The sequence below is a fragment of the Megascapheus bottae genome, chromosome 1 (assembly GCF_031878675.1).
Source record: "Megascapheus bottae isolate mThoBot1 chromosome 1, mThoBot2.hap1, whole genome shotgun sequence".
Classification (NCBI taxonomy): Eukaryota; Metazoa; Chordata; class Mammalia; order Rodentia; family Geomyidae; genus Megascapheus; species Megascapheus bottae.
The window spans coordinates 74,074,020-74,093,268 of record NC_143509.1 but is presented as its reverse complement, the minus strand read 5'-3'; the positions used below and the strand labels follow the sequence as shown (position 1 = coordinate 74,093,268).

The window sequence follows — 19,249 nt, the reverse complement described above, 5'->3', positions numbered from 1 at the left end:
CCACTATTCTTCCAGGTAACCGGGGACAAGTGTGAGTTAGCGTTCATGGCTTGCTGTTGCTTTAACGGTTATTTTTGGGGAGTAGAGAACAGGATCCCATTTGTTAGTGCATACTGGAACACTTGGTTTGCCTTTTTTTTTTTTTAAAGACAATGGTAAAACTTCAAGTATGTTATAATATGCTACAGCTCAAATACTTAATGGTACAAAGAAAACAGAATTTGTTTCTAAAACTGGGACTTTGGCCAATGAAAGAAAGACAGATATTTTTCACATATTCTTAAAAACGATTATCTTTCTGTGTGTGTGTGTGTGTGTGTGTGTGTGTGAAAGAGAGAGAGAGAGAGAGACAGAGAGAGACACTTGGGGGGCTTGGACTCTGGGCCTGGGCACTGTCCCCGAGCTGATCTTCAGCTCAAGGTTGTCCTTTGAGCCACAGCACCAATTCTCGTTTTCTAGTGGTTATAAGAGTCTTATGGCCTTTAGTGTCCAGGCTGGCTTTGAACTACGATCCTCAGATTTGAGCCACCTTGCCCAGCTAAAAGTGATTTTCAGTGAGACTTGTAGACTAGAGAATGTAGCTTTCTACCTGTGTATATTTCATGTAAAGATTTTTAGTGTCATTTCTTCTTTCTAGTTTGAAATGGAAGAAGTTTGTACAATTACCTATTAATAAAACAGAAGTTCTATAATCTGTAATCTCTGTCTCAGCGAACATGCACACAAAGCATGCACACACAGAGACACCAAAGCTATAAATAACTACTTCTAACATTAAAGGCTAAAACTAATTTGTCAAAAATCTATGTCATTTTATAGATAATCTTGTGGTAAAAGGAAGATATTTTTACAGGAATTTACTGTCTTCACTGTGAGCATTAGTCAGGGACACTGTAAGTAAACTAAATGTAATTTATTAATTTGACAATCTCCTCAAGTTTATTTTGGTATCTAAATTCTTACATGGGCATCTTCCTAGCAATGGGACCTCTAAAAAGAAGTAATTGTAGAGGTTCAAAAAGTTTAGAAGTTAGATTAACTGTTTAGGAAGCCTATATGTATGTAGTTTGGATCTAGAACAGAATAAAATCAGATTTTGTGTATTGTAATCATAAAACACAGGGTATAAATTAACTTTGCATTAAAGAATTACTTACTTTGGCTTACATAAGATAAGAAATTGAATCTTTGCAAAGTATTTGAGCCGATGAGTAGCCAGAGGTCCTAAACTGTTAAAGTGATCACAACACTCTGTACATCCAGGAGAACCCTTTGGCTGTTTCTATTGCCTTTATAGCCTTTTTTCCAAAGTGTCATGCAAACATATTTTCTGTCTATGCCATTATATAACAAAACCGGAAAGACTCTTCTTGAATTCTAATATCTGTTATAATTTTCTGATAAATTGATCCATGTTCTCCAAATATTACATGTACCCTGTCTTGATTACTCATTACGAAAAAAGCTTGTGTGGCAGCATTTTTGGTGTCTACGTTGAAAGTACTAGAATGAACTATGTAGTTTCTTCTAGATCTCTAGCTTAAGTTGATTTTTTAAAAAGTTGATAAAAACATTTAAATTGTCAGGTATTTTGTAACATAGTTGGGTCACAGATTCCCAAGATAATGTGTTTAAACAGAAGCTTTCTCATTCATCATCAGCCTCAGCTTTCACCCGCACTTATTCAATGATGGTGCAAGCCCACAGCATTAGTGTGCAGCTCATTGCCATGGAAATGTTGCTGTCAACATATCATTGCATTGCCATCAGAAAATTGATTTTGCAGGGAAAAGGAAGATAATTGTGAAAGTTTCCTTTTATCCTTGAAATAGCTTCACAGTTAGCCTGGATGTCTAGGTAAGTTGTGTTTAAAATTAATAACTGGCAATGAAAGCTGACCACATTGAATTAACATTTAAGAAGCCGAAGGGAAATGGCACTAAACTACTTTGAAATCATTTTTATGGAATGTGACTTGGGAACCAGAGTTATAATTTAAAATGTTCCTCTTAAGACTGTTTCTTGCTCAGGGAGTCCAGTTTCAGAATTTCTAGGATGCTCTGGCTGACTTTTTTTCCCCTCCCTTTTAAATGACTTAAAAAATCACAGGAGCAATTCATTTTCTAAATAGGCTTTTCCTATAGGTTGTGTTTTTAATTGCTGTGGGTTTTTAGTTGCCTGTTAAGTTTAAAAAAAAAATACAGATTGTGGTCTGGTAATGTGGCCTAGCAGTAGAGTGCTTACCTAGCATGAATGAAGCCTGGAGTTCAGTTCCTCAAACTACATAAACAGAAAAAGCTGGAGGTGGCACTGTGGCTCAAGTGGTAGAGTGCTGGCCTTGAGCAAAAGCAGCTTGGGGGCAGTGCCCAGGCCCTGACTTCAAGCTCCAGGACTGGCAAAAAAATAAAAATTGCCTACTTATAAGCAGGGTAGGTTAGCCTACCTTAAGTAATCTCAACTATTCTGGGAACCAAATAGGAAGTGGAAGTAAGAATAATGTTTGTTATAAAGCACTGTTCAAAAACTTACATCACTGTGATTAAATCCAGGTTTGGACATAATATGTGTTCTAAGAAATTTTAAGTGAAATATAGTCATCAAATTTTTTTTCTGACTTCATGTCACATTTTAAAGCTTATACATCAGCTTTTATGTGCTCACTAAAAGCAAATTATTTAATATCATTTGATTATTAGCAAACATTTATTAACTTCCTTATAAATATGTTAAGCCCTATGCTGAGTGTTGGGGATGTTGAGCAAGATCGCCAGAATGATGGTAGGCTTGTCTTGGAATATTTTATAGTTCATTTTGAAATCCCAGTGATAACTTTTCTTTTTTTGGCCAGTCCTGGAGCTTGAACTCAGGGCCTGAGCACTGTCTTTGGGCTTTCTTAAGGCTAGAGTCCTACCACTTGAGCCACAGCACCACTTGTGGCTTTTTTCTATGTATGTGGTACTGAGGAATTGAACCTGGGTCTTTGTGCATGCTAGGCAAGCACTTTACCACTAGTCCAAACTCCCGGCCCCAAGGTATACTTTAAAAATTTTTACATTTAACTGTAAATGAGATTCAGGTCCTACTTGCTCTTTAAGAACAATTTATAGATATTTTAAGTGGGAAATAAAATTATATTGAACATGCAGATACACAACACAAAATGACCAAATGAAAATTCAGCAAGCAATGGTAAAAATAACATTATTTACTGCATTATAATGTTAAGTATTTCACCAGGATAAGTTGAAGTCAAATTAAAGTGAACGATGGAAAATGAAATACACAAAGATGTATTTATACAAGTGCAGACTAAATATTTTCCATACAAGTATGTAAATGAAAAGATATACAGTAAGTGCACACTTGGATGACTATGCAGGCAAGACTTAGTTAGTTTCAGGTTCTTTGGTACTGTTCATGCACAAAACTTCCAAAAGTACAAGTTCAGTCAGTCTTGGGGGATTTGGAGGGATGATTAAAAATGATTGAATTCCTTGCAAGAATATCAGATGAGGGTGAGAATACTAGATGAGGGTGAGTGGTCAGTTATATATATTACTTACTGTAATTTGTGATTGTCGAGGAAGAGGTGTGGCTGTTGGTGTGATAGTAATACTGCTGGTGACTTTACTGGTTGTTTTGTTTAGTGCCCCATTAGGTAAGCCTTGAGTTCGGTTATCCTGCAGTGCAGTTGAAGGGCTGGCAGGTCTCATGGGGCTGGCCACAGCTTGCATGTAAGGACTTCCTAAGTGAATGTGGATTTTATTATCCTCAGTAGTTATCACACTTGAACTGTTACTGTTTGAACGTTGAAACTGCCATGATGATTGCCGGTCTGGGGAGACTCTGAAAACTGCGTGCTTGGCTCCAATTTCTATTGGCTCTGGAGAGCGTGCCTGTTCAGGAGAACTAGCTGAACCAGTCACAGTCAAAACTTGAATAGGTGACATTGTCCTTTCTGGAGTTATAGAACCACAAGACTCTGGAGTCTGAGCTCTGGCAAAGGTTGCCATGGTAATTGGGGACATGCTTTGCTCTGAATTCACAAAGCCTTCGGTAGAGGTTTTGGACTTCACTGGTGTTAAGGAGGCATTCTGGAGAATGGTAATTCTTTGTTTTGGGGTACCACAGTTTGGTATCACAGCAGTGCTTGTGTAAGAGTGAGGATTCTCTGTGGTCGGACTTGTGATTTCAAGAGTGGCTGTGTTTTGGACATGATCTGGAGTTACCTTTATGTGAAGTGGCTGCCCAGGTGTGTGGCTTAAGACTAGATCTCCAGGTTGCACAAAGTTGCCATTGGACTTGGTTTGTATTTTTCCATTCTGAGGATGGCTTTCCTTGGATTTCATCCAAGGAATCCATAGCTTCCTGTTTACAGAAAGAGGAACCGATGAGTTGCATTTGAAGGACAACACAGATTCTTCCTCATTAGGGTCCTCATCTTGGTCCTCACTCTCTTCATATAACTGACCATTGATGACCGCTCGTTCCAGAGGAATGAGACTCTTATAGTCTGGTGGTTCATTGTCTCCTGCTTCTGTCTGAACTTCTTTAGAAAATACTTGTGGGTCAGAGATTCTTCTTCCATTAAGACTGGGTCGGATGCTCTTACTAAAATGACGATACCTCTCTAACTCTTTAGTGAGGTTTTCAATTTCTCTTCCTAAGTCTCTGTTCCTGTTTTCTTGTTGACTCAGCTTCTTTTGCAGAATGGAGTGATCTCCCTGGAGGTGACATATTAGGTCCTCTGTTGCCATGTATTCATGGATTTTCTCTTTTAGTGCATCCACTTCTCTTGAAAGATGCCCCGATTTAGCCTCTTCTTCTTGAAGCTTTTTGAAAAGCCATTGTTCATGGCTGGACTCTGTCTTTTCTGCTAACTTATACTTGGAAAGTTCCATTTTGACATGTTCCAGCTCTTCAGACAAAAATTGAGCTTTGTCTCGTTCATTAGCATACCTTCGTTCCAGAGTCTCATATTCATCTTCTGTTTTCATGAGGTCATCCTCAATGGCTTTCATATCCTTTAACTTCAGTTTTAGTCTTTCTACTTCCTGTGAGAGCTCTTTAATCTTATTGTTTTCTTGGTGTAATGCTATTGTAGACTTAGCAGGGTCTTGATTTAATTTGTTTTTTACAAGATCTTTTTCAATTGCTTCCAACGATTGAAGCCTATTTTTCAACATATTAACTTTGGACAAGAGATCATTTCCTTTCTCCTCTTCTGTTTTTAGTTTATTTTTAAGATCATCTCTCTCTTTGGTCACACTATACATCTTTTCTTCCACATCAGTTTTGGATTTGAGTGCTTTTTTGGTTTCCTCAATTAACTTCTCAGTAACTGTGGTTACTTTATTTTGTTCCACTTGAAGCTGAGAAGCAGCAGCCTGTAACTTATCCTCAGTTTGCTTTAATTTTTCACTCATTGTTTTACGTTCATCTACAAGCATCACAGTTAATGTTTTCAGTTTAGTTAAATCCTCCTTTAGGGTGAATTCTGTCTTTTCTAGCCGACCTTCAATGGCTTCTAGTTCTTTGATCCTCACTTTTAAACTCTCAAGTTCTTGAGACAGATGCTTTGTGGTCGTCCTTTCTTTTTCTAAATTGCATTTCAGAGAGTAACATTCCTGTTTACTTTTGTTGAAAGCATCTTCTAATTTTTCCAGAGCCATAATCCTTTTATTAAGATTCTCAACCTCTAATTTGAAGTCTTTGCTCTGTGCTGTTTCCTTTTCAAGCCTCTTATTGAGATCTCTGCACTGTTCTTCCATTTTTATGAGCTCTTCATCTTTCCCTTCCATATCTAGCACACGTTTCCTGAGCTCCTCAACTTCGCTTATGATACCAGCATTGCCATAGTCTCCCTTGTTGATTTTTTCTTTTATATCTTGAAGCTCCTCTTCTGCTTTTCGTAAAGACCTATTGGTCTCTTCTAACTCATCAATTTGCTGGCTGAGCGCTGCCAACTTTTGTCGCAGTTGGTGATTTTGACTGTCCTCATTGGTGAGCTTTGCCATAATTTCCTCTTGGTTCTGGCGAAACTTCGTGGTTTGGGTTTGCAGTTCTTTCTCTAATCTGGTAACCTTCTGCTCTTCTTCCTGAACTCTAGATTTAGCAAGGGCTAGTTTAGCATATGTTTCCTTTGCACTTGTGGTCAGGTTTTTGATTTTCTGTCTTTGAAGAGAAAGCTGTGCTGTCAGCCTTTGTTGTTCATCCACCACCATCAAAGCAAAAGACTTCAGCTTGGTCAGTTCTTCTTTCAGAGCAGTGACCCTCTTTTCCTTCTCTTTCTCCTTCTTCTCCTGAGACTCAGTTTCTTGGTCAATCCGTTTCTTTAATCTGAAAAATAGAAAAGTGAGTTATGTTTTGTGATTGTGCTTTACTAATTCATATCAGCTAACAGTATGCAAAGGAGTTCCAGAATTTGATGAGAAGAGAATCTAGACACCCAGTTATCTTTTTTTTTTTTAATCTTACTATTGTGGTGGCTTGCACCTGTAATCCTAGCTACTCAAGAGGTGGAGATCTGAGGATCAAGGTTCAAAGCCAGCCCAGCCACAAAAGGACCTGAGACTCTTATCTCCAACTAACCTCTGGAAAAGGGGAAGTGGGGCTTGGATCAAGGGTAGGGTGGTACCCTTGAGCTGTGGTGCTCAGGAACAATGCCCAGGCCCAAGGGTAAGGCAATAAGTAGCCTTGAGCTGAAGAGCTCAGGGACAGTGCCCAGGCCAACTTCAAGCCCCATGACTCTCAAAAAAAAAAAAATCTTACTACTAATGATTAACAAAGGCTACAAGAGCCTTACTAGAAGGGGTTCAGCAAGAATATTTTTTTTTACATTGATTGTATAACAGTCAGTGGGCAAGGCTGTCAAAATAGGTACAAGCTTGAGATTTAGATTCAGTATCAAGACTGATCTGAATCCTTTTTTGCCCCACATTTTTTATTAGTGTCAATTTTCTGTTCAAGATGGTTTCACTTTGACATGTCCATGTATGTATAAAATTAATTCAATCAAATTTACCTCCTCTTGTCCTTCACTTCCTTCATCTCCTCTGCTTCCCAAGTCAGTTTGACTAAGCTTCATTGTTCCATTTTCATTCATGTATTTTGAAGACTAGTTCTATTTTAAACAGCTAGTGAACTTTTGCTAATATTTAATATCTCTATGCCACTCATTTCTTTAAATGAAAAATATGGCAGTAACTCTATCTACTTTGGGGGCAATTTTTGGAAATTAAGTAAGGTAATTCATCTATGATTATAACAATCTTGATACATAGTAAACATCTGTTTCTGTTTTTTTTTTTTTTTTAATGCCTGTCCTGGGGATTGAACTCAGAGCCTCAGCTTCCTTTGCTCAAGCAGCTGGAGCTGTACCACTTGAGCCACAGCTCCACTTCCAGCTTTTGGGTGGTTAATTGGAGATAAGAGTCTCACAGACCTTCTTCTGCCTAGGCTGGCTTGAAATGATGATCCTTAGATCTCAACCTCATTCCTTAGAGGGTACCACTCTGAGCCACTGGCACCCAATGCTGTTGTTCTTTATTATTATTATCATGTTTATTAATGATTTTCTTGACCTGTTTAAATATTTAGTACATTACTATTGGAGTTCCACCTTTTGGATTCTTTTTGCTTCTTGTGTTTGCAGTACTGAGGGATGTGCCCAGCATGTCACACAAGGAAGATAAATACTCTATCACTTGAGTTATATATGTCTTTATGCCCCTTGTTATTGGATAAAAGTCTCTTCACACTGTTTAGAAATTATGCACTTCATCGATAGATTTCTCTGTCAGTTAAAACTTGCTTTAATATTACTACTAATAGAGAATCAATTTATATATAGCTTTGCCTAATGATTAAGAGTTAAATAAGATGAATTGAAAAACATCTAAACAGGAGCCTGAGAAAAGGAGTTTCACAGAAAACAATTTATGAGAATCTTATAGAAATGACAAACTCTGTTATTAGGAATGTAGTGAATCCCTCTTAAATGAAATCATGCTTTTTGCTTTATATTTTAAATTTGTCTGAATAATAGGAGGCAATTTTACATTCAAAATGAACTGTCTCTTCCATGTACTTTTTTACTTTAGAGTGAGGTTGTAGTTTAAACTTGTGGCATTCTTAATTACACTGAGAATGAGCTGATTATAGAGAACATAATTACAGTTCTGCAGTATAGTTATCCAGGAGCTAAAATAGAATGGAATCCCTAAAAACTAAAGGGGCTGCCAATAAAGAAATATAAATACTTTCTTTTTTAAATTTTTTCTTTTTCTTTTCTTTCTGGCTTGAACTCAGGGCCTTAGCACTGTCCTTGGGTTTTCTCAAAGCTAGCACTCTACCTCCTCACTTGAGCCACAGCACCACTTCTGGCTTTTTTCTATGTATGTGGTACCATGGAATCAAACCCTGGTCTTCATGCAAGCTAGGCAAGCACTCTACCACTAGGCCAAACTCCCAGCCCCTAATTGCTTTCTAATCAAGCTTGAAGAGTTCATTATATGTAAATAAGTTTTTTAGGAATTAATTATTCAACATACCATTCCTCCTTGTTAATAGTTTGAGACAACATTTTAAAAAGAAAATTATGTGAAGCAGTCTTAGAAAGAGTTCCTCTTTTTGTGAACCTAATATGCTCTTTTCTGTGATTTACTACACAGAAGAAACATGTTTGAAATAATTGCATAATGTAAGAATTCCCCCAACTTTTTTGTGGGGTGGATCCTTTTTTTTTTCCCCCTGTTTGGAGAATCTGACTAGGGACTGGTATAAGGGGTGTGTCCTGTGAACTTCAGACTAACTGGGGTGGAGTTGAGGATGATCTCATCCATACTCTCATGCTTGCCTTAGGCTTCTAGCTTTCCCTACTTCCTATTTGAGATACCTGAGAACCTGAGTAGAGAAACTTGAAAGTTTCTTCCAGAATGATTTTGGAGCTGTGCAACTAGTGGTAGAATCTATGCAATAAACGGTTTGGTGAAATAATAATTTAAAAAAATTGATATCATGCCTCTTCTAGCCTACTTAAGTAGTAGAATCAGAATTGTGTTTGATGGTCTTGATGATACATTTGATATAACTTAATTTCAGTATTTTCCCCCACTCCGTAGCATAGTTTTTATGGTTTTAAAAAGCACTTTCTGGCTGGGAACATGGCCTAGTGGTGTAGTGCACTTGCCTAGCAAGCACAAAGTCCTGGGTTTAATTCCTTGGTACCACATACATAGAGAAGCCAGAAGTGGTGCTGTGGCTTAAGTGGTAGAGCTCTAGCCTTGAGAAAGCCCAGGGACAGTGCTCAGGCCATGAGTTCAAGCCCTGGGACCGCTATCTCCCTTGCCCTCCCCCTCCCCCCCGGAAAAAAAGCAGTTCCACAAAATGGCTTCAGGACTCGTTTCAATGTATTAAATAATAAATAGCATGTGTTATTTCATCTTTATGGGAAAGAAGTATGTTCTTAGGCTATAAGGAATGGGAAATTGTTTTACAGTGGAATGAAGGTTCTCTTTAAAATGGAATAGTGATTAGTGATTTTTTTTACAGTGCTGTAACTAGCAACAAAGGTTTTGTAAAAGTTCATTTGTTTCCCTTGTGTTCAGTGTTTAAGCAACAAGCATGGTGCATCATTTTCATCACTCTGCAAATGTGGTGCATCTTTCTTGCGGTTTTTGTAAACTGACTTGTATCCCTTTCTTCTCAAAGCTCCCATCTTTCAATCTGAACATATACAATTCAAGATTTGAGTATGTTTGTTTTCTTTACTCCTTGTTCCCCCCATAACTAGTCATTTTCCTGGTCACTCCAATAAAGACACCATGGGATTTGTCAGCATGTTTATCGGGTAGGGAGCTGGTAGTTGATGTCCCCAGCCATTAAATTAGGAGCTCAGAATTAAGAACCAATAAAAACTAAGGACAGATAGAAGTCCTCAATTTGAGCTTATTGTCTTGAAAAAAGTATAGGATGAAAAGTTACACCTCCTGAAACATGCTTCTTTCTTTCAGGAGTCATAATTTTTGACAAAATGGTAATCTTAATTTTTTTGTGCAATCTTAAATTTCTATCACTATTATTTTTCTTAGTATATGGCCAGTTTTTCAGTATTGATTCTTTAGCTTTATGATGTGCATTCTAACAGGCTCCCAGGTAATTCCAGCCAGGTACCTTGGCCCTTGGACTGACTATATGTAGCAAGGCTTTATTATTTCCAAGTGAGCTATCTCCTAAAATGGTATTTTAGGGTTCAGGAAGGTCAGGAAAGAGCAAAACCGTTTGCTTTTTCCCCATATCACATTGCCTGTCCAGCCAATGATATAAACCTTCTCTCAGGTGTTGTATATACAAGGTATCATCAGTGAACACTGAGAAACTGAACTTAAAGAGAATTGTTTATATCTTTAGTTTATATTTCTCAGAGCAGTGATTTTCAAGTGTTTCCTTTTTTACTGTTTAAAAGAATTTTTTGAAAGTCAGAATATCTTTAAATATTTTAAAGCTACATCTCCATTATTCCACTGAAGGCTCAAATAGTTGCAGAAGATGTATTGTGTATCACATAATATGGGATTTGACCTCAGGGCCTTGCAATTGCCAGGCAGATGTCCCACCACATGAGCCATGGCCTCAGCTTGAAACAGATGTATTTTAAAGTCCTCACTAACCATTTAGACAGCTAAATATGTCAGTTTTTTCAGGAAACATCTTGACTTCATTTTTCAACTTAAGTAAATGTATAATGCACATCCCTGTAGCAACCATCTCATTTCTAAAAGATAAGACACCAGAACTTGCTCAGGGTTGTCTCCAGATAAAGACCAGGCAGTGGACTGTCAGTGGTCATTTCTGTGGCTATGCCGGTTATTTGCTTTCCTGAACTCTTGGGAGCAAGATTTTTTTTTTTTAAAGATTTTATTAACACTGATTTTTACATCGGGAGCAAGTTTGTTTTTTTTTTTTTTTTTTTTTTTTTATAGCAGTCCCTTTGGTGACCTAGATGGATTTCCAGGCCAGGGAGAGAGACTTGGTAAGAGCTAGCTAAGCAAAAAGACTTTTAGAAGTAGTGTTAGAAAAGGAAAACACAGAATGTAAGTACTTCTCTGGTAAATCAGTTTTGGAAAGAGCATAGGGGTGGAATGCAGATGTAGACACTGATTCCTTTAAACCTCTCCATGCTTGTATCCCTGCAAAGTTATTTTGTACCTTTAGGGTATATATACCTCGGTTTGAAGACTACTACTGTCTTGGAATACTTATATTTATGTTTAAATACTGATACTACAGGATTATAAGAACATTGACTGAATCCTGTCCAATAAAAACAGGTTGTGGAAGCTGTTTCATAGACAGAAATGTGAGGTAATTAAATCCAAATTGGTTTAAGGCAATGTCTTATTACAGCTTTTCTTTAGCATTTCTGTTATGGCTCAGAATTGTTGTAACTTACTGTGGTTTATCACTATTATTATGTGCAATGCCAGTTACTTGTTGTTTTTTCTCAAAAATATCACATCTGTCATCTTGAGTGTTCTCCGGTACCAGCCATAATGCCGGCTCTTCAATACAAATTACATATTCAGAGTATGTTTTTGGTTTTTTATTTATAGACATACTTGTCAAAACACATGTGCCTATATTTTATCTCCTATGTGAGACAGAGCGTTATTATACAGCATATAATACACACATGAAACATGTGGTATGTTTAAGTGCTATAATGCCAATTATACCCATAAGAATTTATAGTACTTCTCATCTCTTTTGATTTTGTCTTAATTATGTACATCAACCTTAATAAAAATAAACTTCTTAAGAACAGAGCCAGCCATTTGAGTGACTCACTTGTGTAGTCTACATTCATTTGTGTATTCTCTCGAAAAGCCCTTTTTTTTGAGGGTACCAAATGAACAAAATGGACAAATATGTTCAGCTATGTAATAGTGCAACATCATCCTAAGCAGTTTAATTTATTTCAAAAAGAATTTTGTGAGTGGCATTAGGTATATAAAAAAATGAGATCTGAGCATATTTTCCATCAGTGTTCCTCAAATACTGTCTATTCTTCAATTATAGAGCCTCCCCCCCCAAAAAAAAATTAGGACTGCTGCAACCATTTCTCTTTTCTTAAGATCTCAGCATTAGAACCTTTATGTGCTTATTAACATTTTAAGGACAAGTGGGTGATAAATGTTCATGTCCTAGCCCATCACTTTCCTCTGGTTGTTGCAACTTCACAAATGAAGTAGGTTTTTTTTTTAATGCAGCGTTTAAAGCTCTTAAATGTATTTATTACAGAAACTACATCACATCAGTAATAAAAGAAACTGAATAGGAAATACTTGTCTATATTCTGTGACTACCTTGATCCATCAGTTATGTTTCTACATTTGCAACTAACAGAGCCACATAGATAAGCTTAGAGTAAGTGTCAAGCAATAGAATTAATTCCATAAACCATTAATGACACAGAAATCAACTTGTATGTAGTGGATAATTTTTCATCTATTATTTTAAAGAGACAAATGATTCTCTGTATTCAAAATGTGAATTTTGTTTTATTTTCATAAATGACCCTTTTATATTATGAACACAGTAAGACCTTTGTTCATTTAATTTACAAAACAAAACCTATATATACAAGGGCTATGACAAGATGAACAGGAGAAGGAGAATTTGTTCTGAGTTTGTAGACTGTTAGGGAAGATTGAACAGATAGTTCTAGTACAGTTCAGTTCTCAGAACCAAAGTTCTCAACTAAAGGTAGCAGTTCTCAGTCATTTTAGGTCTTACTCTTAAATTTTACTGAGAACCTTAAGGAGTATGTTGATTATATCTGTATTTTCTGTATTAGATATTTAAAGTAGGACTTTTTAGAGATAATTGTTTATTCACTAAAAATATTAAACAGTTAAATTTTCACAAAAAATAAATTTGAAACAAAAAAAATAAATTTGGAAACAGTTGGCACCAACAGACTAAGATGTCTGGCTTAATTAAAGAGAGCTGTATCCCCTTTCACACATCTGCTGTCATAGCAATGACATCACAAGTCACATAGCCCCCCCCCCTGGAAAATTCTGTTCTGAGAAAAGTGAAAAAATATGTGTGATTATAAAGATAGCTTTCACCTCATTTCTTGAAGGAAGCTGTTGTTGAGGCAAAGTTCCTCTGGATAACAGGAAACATGCCATGGTCTCAATGTCACTCTGCTTCTTGATGGGCCCTCTTTTCTCTGATAAAACTGAGCAGAGCCACTCCTGTAGTCACTGCTTTGTTTCCATCATTTACAAAACCATTTGTTCCTTGCCTACCATTAATATAAGGTTCTTTGCCTTCAATTTTATTTTTTCCAAGTCCTTAGAAATATCTCTAATTTTAATATAGTTTGATGGAAACCACAAATTGAAATAATGGAAACCACCGAGCGGTGTGGTTTTCAAAATGGATTCATACATAGCGTAGTCAGCTGATGCTTAATTCATTTAAATTTTGTATGTGTGTGGCAGCACTGAGATTGAGCTTGAACTTGCCAAACTATCTGAGCCACACCCCCAGGCCTTTTGCTTTTAGTTTATTTTTCATAGAGAGTCTTAGATTTTGCCTGTTCTGGTCTTGAACAATCAGACCTTTGCCTCCTGAGTAATTTGGACTACAGGTATGCACCATCTCAAGATCTTTATGAGTACATTGAGACCCTAATCTGTGCAAGGTACTGGACTTGTGTTTTGTCAGTTTACCATTTCCTTTCAAAACCTGCCTTTAAACTTGTAACACAGATATTATCCATAATATAGCAGATCAACCTGGTTACAACTTGCCAACAGCCAATACTTTGTTGGTCTTAAAGATATTGGTTTGAAGTAAATTATAAAATTCATATTCAGCCCAAAGTATGTAACTGAATTTTAATTGGCTTCAATTTTGTCTCATGGTTCTAAAACTAATTTAATACTTTTTTTCTTCCTGATTTAACATGCTGATTACTAAACAGAGGACTGTGTATATCACACTGCTTGATTCGCTTTTATATCTGTACCAATAGATAGATTCTGATAGTCTGCTTATGGTTTGGTTGTAATTTTATCTTGCTCTATCTTTTAGCAATTCTTTTCATGCTGCATTGCACAGATAGTTGCTGGGTTTATAGTTAAATAACTTGAATTCTAGCAGTTTGAAGGATAATTGCATAAAATTTATTGGAAATCTTTCTTAATTTGAGATAGATTTTTAGTAATCAGGTCTGTAATTTATACTTCCTTGCTTGTGTCTTGCTTTTTCAATGGGAGTTTTCACTGTTTAGTCTAATTTTTAGGAGCTCTCATAAAAATAGTTAAGACTAGGGCCTTTTATTCTATGGAAGCTGCTTCCTCTTATCTCATAAGTCAAAGGTTTTGTGTATTATTTTTCCCCTTAATTACAGCTACAGCATGCCATAGCTATAATGTAATGTTGGATTCATTTGACTTGGTCAGCATGATTGAGAAGAACAGTAACACTTTTTTTTGGCATCTGCTAGCCAAGTATGAGTGTACATCTGTGTCTGCTTTATGTCCTTGTTACTGAAGATCCTGTCATCATCACTGAGATCATTCAGAGACGCCATAAATGGGTCCAGATTGAGCAAGCTGAGTTACTACTTTCCTTCATTATAAAACAAAAATTAGCGAATAAAGTAATGGAGGAGAATTTAGCCTGGTGTCAGAGAAATGTATAGTTGAAACGGGTCTAGATATACTGTTCAAACAATTTTATTTACCTTTCAAAGGTTAGGAGAAGTGAAACTGTAGAATGTAGAAAGTCAAAGGAATCATTAATTATAAGGAACTGGGCAATTTTTAACAAACAGGATTGTTAAAAAAACTTACAGGATATTCAAATTGAGTAGAGGAACTGGAATTGGGGCAAATTTTGCTGTCTTTGAACAGCAAAAAGCAAGGTAATTGGCTGAAACAAGGAGTTCCCTACAAAACTGCTGAAAGGTCAAGTTACAGAACCAAAAGAAGGGCTATGCACGCACCTTGGAGTGCCAGGTTCTCTATATTGAAACCAAAGGAAGTGTCTGTGGAAACTGAAGTGGGAAAGACACCCTCCACACCCAGTTAGAGACATGAAAAGGTGCTGCTGCTGAGCCAGGGAGAGGTAACAGAGGAATAGGAATATATTGAGTGTCAGCATGTGTAAATCTTTATCAGGACAATTACTTAGAGTCTGAATTATGTCTGCTTCACATCTATGCTGTATTATCCAAGGGACTTTCTAATCAGAACCTTCAGATAAAAGGTGTTCACTTAATACCACTATTATTTTCTGAGGTGTAACTCAGTGGTAGAGTGATTTTCTTGAGTATGTGAGACTCAGGGTTTGATTTCTAGCATCACAAAAAATAAATCAAATGAACAAAAATTAAAACACCATAATGTCGTGCCTCCCTTACACCCCATTTCATATTAAAAAAAACCTGCTCAGATTTTTTTTTCTTTTTGCCATTTTTTTTTTTTTTTGTAGGCTCACACCTGCAATCCTAGCTACTAAGGAAACTCAGATCTGAAGATTGCTATTCCAAGCCAGCCAGAAAAATCTGAAAAACTTATCTCCAGTTAGCCAAGGAAAAGCTTGAAGTGGAGATGTGGCTCAAGGGATATCCTTGAGTAAAAAACTAAGGGACAGTCCCTAGGCCCTGAGTTTATTAAGTCCCAGTACCTGCTGACAAAACAGACCAAAAACAACCAAACAAAAACACTGTGAAAAATTTGATCCTTAAAAAAAATGACATGTATGCTGTCTCAGCCTCTGCACAACTGACATTTGGAGCTGGAAATGTGTCTGTTGTATAGCTCACTTAAGAATTTTAGTAGGATATTTGCCTGAATTGGGTGCTTTCTACCTTCTAACTGCCAAGACGAACAAGTACCTGAAATTCAGTTATGCCAACCAAAAGATGTCTGCAGACATTGTACATATTCTCAGAGTGGAATTAGAACAAAACTGTTTATGGCTAAGAAACACTATTTTACGATACAGTTAATTTAGGGAAAACTGCTGTTAGATATTCTTGTATTCATTATCTCTAGACATTCAGAACTCTTTACGCTGCTCAAATGTATTTGAGATAGCCTCTATTTTTCATTTCTTTTGTTTTGTTCACAGATTTACTGTACAACTCTTCTCCCTTGCTGGAAGAAAAAAATGATACTCTGAATGTGCAATGTCCAGTGAAATGCCATCATATCAAAATGGATGCTAATAGCCAACCTTCCCAAAGTGTCTCTGTCATCTTACACTTGCTCTTTTCTCTTCGAATGTGAATATGTATTTTTCTCTCCTGAAAGTGATACTTGTAGACTTGGTCTATTTGGGGATTCAAGAAAAGGGCAGGACAATTGATTCTGGACAAACTTGAAAGAACCTTGAAAGAACCGTCTTCTAGCTTGTATAATAGTTAAGCCTGATTTCCTTGATTTAAAAAAATCCTGAGAAGACAAGTGAGGATTTGTTTGTTTTTGTCAGTCATGGGACTTGAACTTTGGACCTGGGTGCTGTTTCTAAGCTCTTCAGCTCAAGGCAACCTACCACCCTACCCCTTAAGCCACAATGCCACTTCTGGTTTTCTGGTGGTTAATTGGAGTTAAGAATCTCAGGGACATTTTAGTGCCCAGGCTGGCTTTGAACTGTAATCCTCAGATCTCAGCCTCCTGAGTACTTAGGAGTGCAGGTGTGAGTCATAGCACCCAGCTAGTGAGGATTTTTTAAATAATATTTTATGATTTTTTCAGAAAAAAAGTGAACAGTTAAGACTATAAAACTTGCTTCATGGTTTAAATCCTGCCAATATGGGTTGAAAGGTACCTATATTATCTGAGAAACAGGTCATGCAGGATTTTCATATTGATTTGTTCTGTTATCTCTGTGTAACCTAGGATTTTCTTCCTCAAGTTCTTTATTTTCTTAAGTTAGCTGGAATTATAGGTGGGTATTACCGCACCTGGCTCATATTATTTTATACTCGTGTTTTCTATTTATTTTGTCTGCTTTTAACTCCTTGAATTTCAGTCTTGGAATGTGCATACACACACACACACGCACACACACGCACGCACACACAAAATTCCTCTATATATAATTTGTAAGTTCCTTATTAAAAGATGTAGTATGACCTTCCCACTTTATTCATCATTTTCCCAACTATAACTACTGATTTTCATTTCTTGTATATATTTCTAGAGCTTCCATATAAATAACCAAATACAAATAAAAGTTTCTTATTTTTTCTCTCTCTACAACAAAAAAGACAAAAATAAACACTTTAAACACTTATTTGAAGTAAATCTTAGAAATCTTTCCATTTAATTAGGTAGAAAAAGGAACTAGAATGAGTATGATTATAAGAAAAAAAATCATAAAAAACTTCCTAGGAAGACTGACATTTTTTAAAATTAAATATGGAATAATGTGTAAGTCTATGGGAATTGTATTCTTTTGCTGTTTTGAAATCTTTAAGTAAAATATTTGACATGTAATAGCACTTGATTTTTGCCTATATGTTTTTACAGTGTCTGTTGTACCACAATAATTTATTTTCTTCATTAAGGAATTTGAAGACTACGAGGATTTAAATACTATATAAAACTATCATTATGATAGCCTGGAAACTGGAATATAGACTATCTCAGTGTACATTTTGCTTACAGAGAAAAAGATTCTGTGTCAATTGATTATTACGCTTACACAGGTATGGAAAGGAAAAGAATTAGATTAATTTACTAAACATCATAAATAACCAGGCCAGAATAAAAATGCACTGAAACAAAACCTTTCTTTTTGTTGTATGTGTATCTATTCATATTTGTATTTTTTTTTTCACTGAACAAGGCAAAAGGCTAGAATCAGAAAGAGTATTAACTTAGAAAGTTTCCCTCTTCTCCCATCCTATCTCCTGTTATTCTCCCCGTGGGTCATTCAGTACAGCCATAATAACTTCCTTGTCATTTCTCAAAACACAACCCCCCATTTTTTGCGCTGGCTTACTCCCTACAGACCTGCAAGAATCCTTCCTCTCATCTAGTACCATGTAGTACACTGTATTTTCTTATCTGATCTCTCCTTATAGAATATAAACTTGATGCAGATGAATGTGTATATTTTCAAACCATAGACATCTAGCCTATTTTTACCCTCTAACTTGGGAATAAGAGTTAGGTGAACAACTGTTACATGACATGTATCATATTAGTCCTGAAATTTGTTAATTTATCAAAGGTCCTGTCAGTAATTGGCAGAGCCAGAACACCAGGATTTTCTGCAAATCCTATTTCTCACAACCAAAATAGATACCCATCTTCCCTATTTCATATATTTCATTTTCCATCCGTACTGGTGAATTTGTGTTGTCATGTTTGTCAGAAAGACACATCAATAATCATTACCACTAGCAATTCATTTTCTGTAGGCTCATGGCTACTTTGAGCCTTGATCATCAGACATTAGCAAATATTCTGTTAATCATGGTAATAATATAGCAAGTTTAGTCACTTGGAAACATTCATAATTATTTTTAGAAAGTTTAAAAAAGTGTGACTTTGCCAGTAATAACATCTCACATTCCCCAGAGGAGGTGAATTTGTCATAAATACCAGTTCCGTTGAACATTTCAAGGAACTTAAAGTTCTCGGAAAATATTATTAACCCGCAGCTTCTATTCAGACAGGCTCCAAGGGCATAATAACTATATGCCATTAGAAATATGTGTTTCTTATCTGGGATATTTGTGTGCATTTCTCTTACTGCTCAAAATCCATTTGTATTTAGATGTTCCTTATGTAATATTAGTAGACATAAAAGACCAAAGTAGGTTATCAGTCAGGTGATAGAGTAGACGAATTCACTGGATTCTCACCTTGTCGTCTGGCATTCCTCACAGATGGAGCAGCTAAGGTAAACTCATTTGAACTTATTAATGGGAAATTCAAACTTCAGAAATTGGGAAATCACAATAATAGGCTAATGATTTACTGTAACTTCTGAAGTCACACTGTCTGCCATAGAAACAGGGTAGAGAGGTGCACCAAGAGTATAAAATGTGAACCATTTTGTTCCTTTGAATCTTTCTGTTTTTGTTTCTTACTTTGTTTTTGCCTTTCATTTTAGCTGCTGTGAATTAGTAAGCAAGGGAAATGGGAAAATGTAGCACATTGAATAGTTCTTAGAGGTTGGGTATCCAAAGAATAAAGGTTGCCATGTGGCCTGG

The 19,249-nt window shown here is 36.3% G+C and overlaps 2 protein-coding genes across 4 annotated transcripts in view; one reads left to right on the top strand and one right to left on the bottom strand.

Annotated features, from left to right (window-relative positions):
• Positions 1-19,249, top strand: part of Cmss1 (cms1 ribosomal small subunit homolog) — a 295,208-nt gene that overhangs the window by 20,569 nt on the left and 255,390 nt on the right. The gene's annotated exons all lie outside the window — the stretch shown is intronic.
• Filip1l (filamin A interacting protein 1 like) overlaps positions 1-19,249 on the bottom strand; it is a 40,631-nt gene that overhangs the window by 12,146 nt on the left and 9,236 nt on the right. The window contains exon 1 of one of the 2 annotated variants that reach the window (XM_090347346.1): positions 3,564-6,337. In XM_090347346.1, the coding sequence (XP_090203472.1) occupies positions 3,564-6,224 (2,661 nt within the window). In that variant the 5' untranslated portion in view covers positions 6,225-6,337. Of the gene's footprint in view, positions 1-3,077; positions 6,340-19,249 lie in introns of those variants that run through there. The other variant, XM_090347342.1, reaches the window with a different exon arrangement.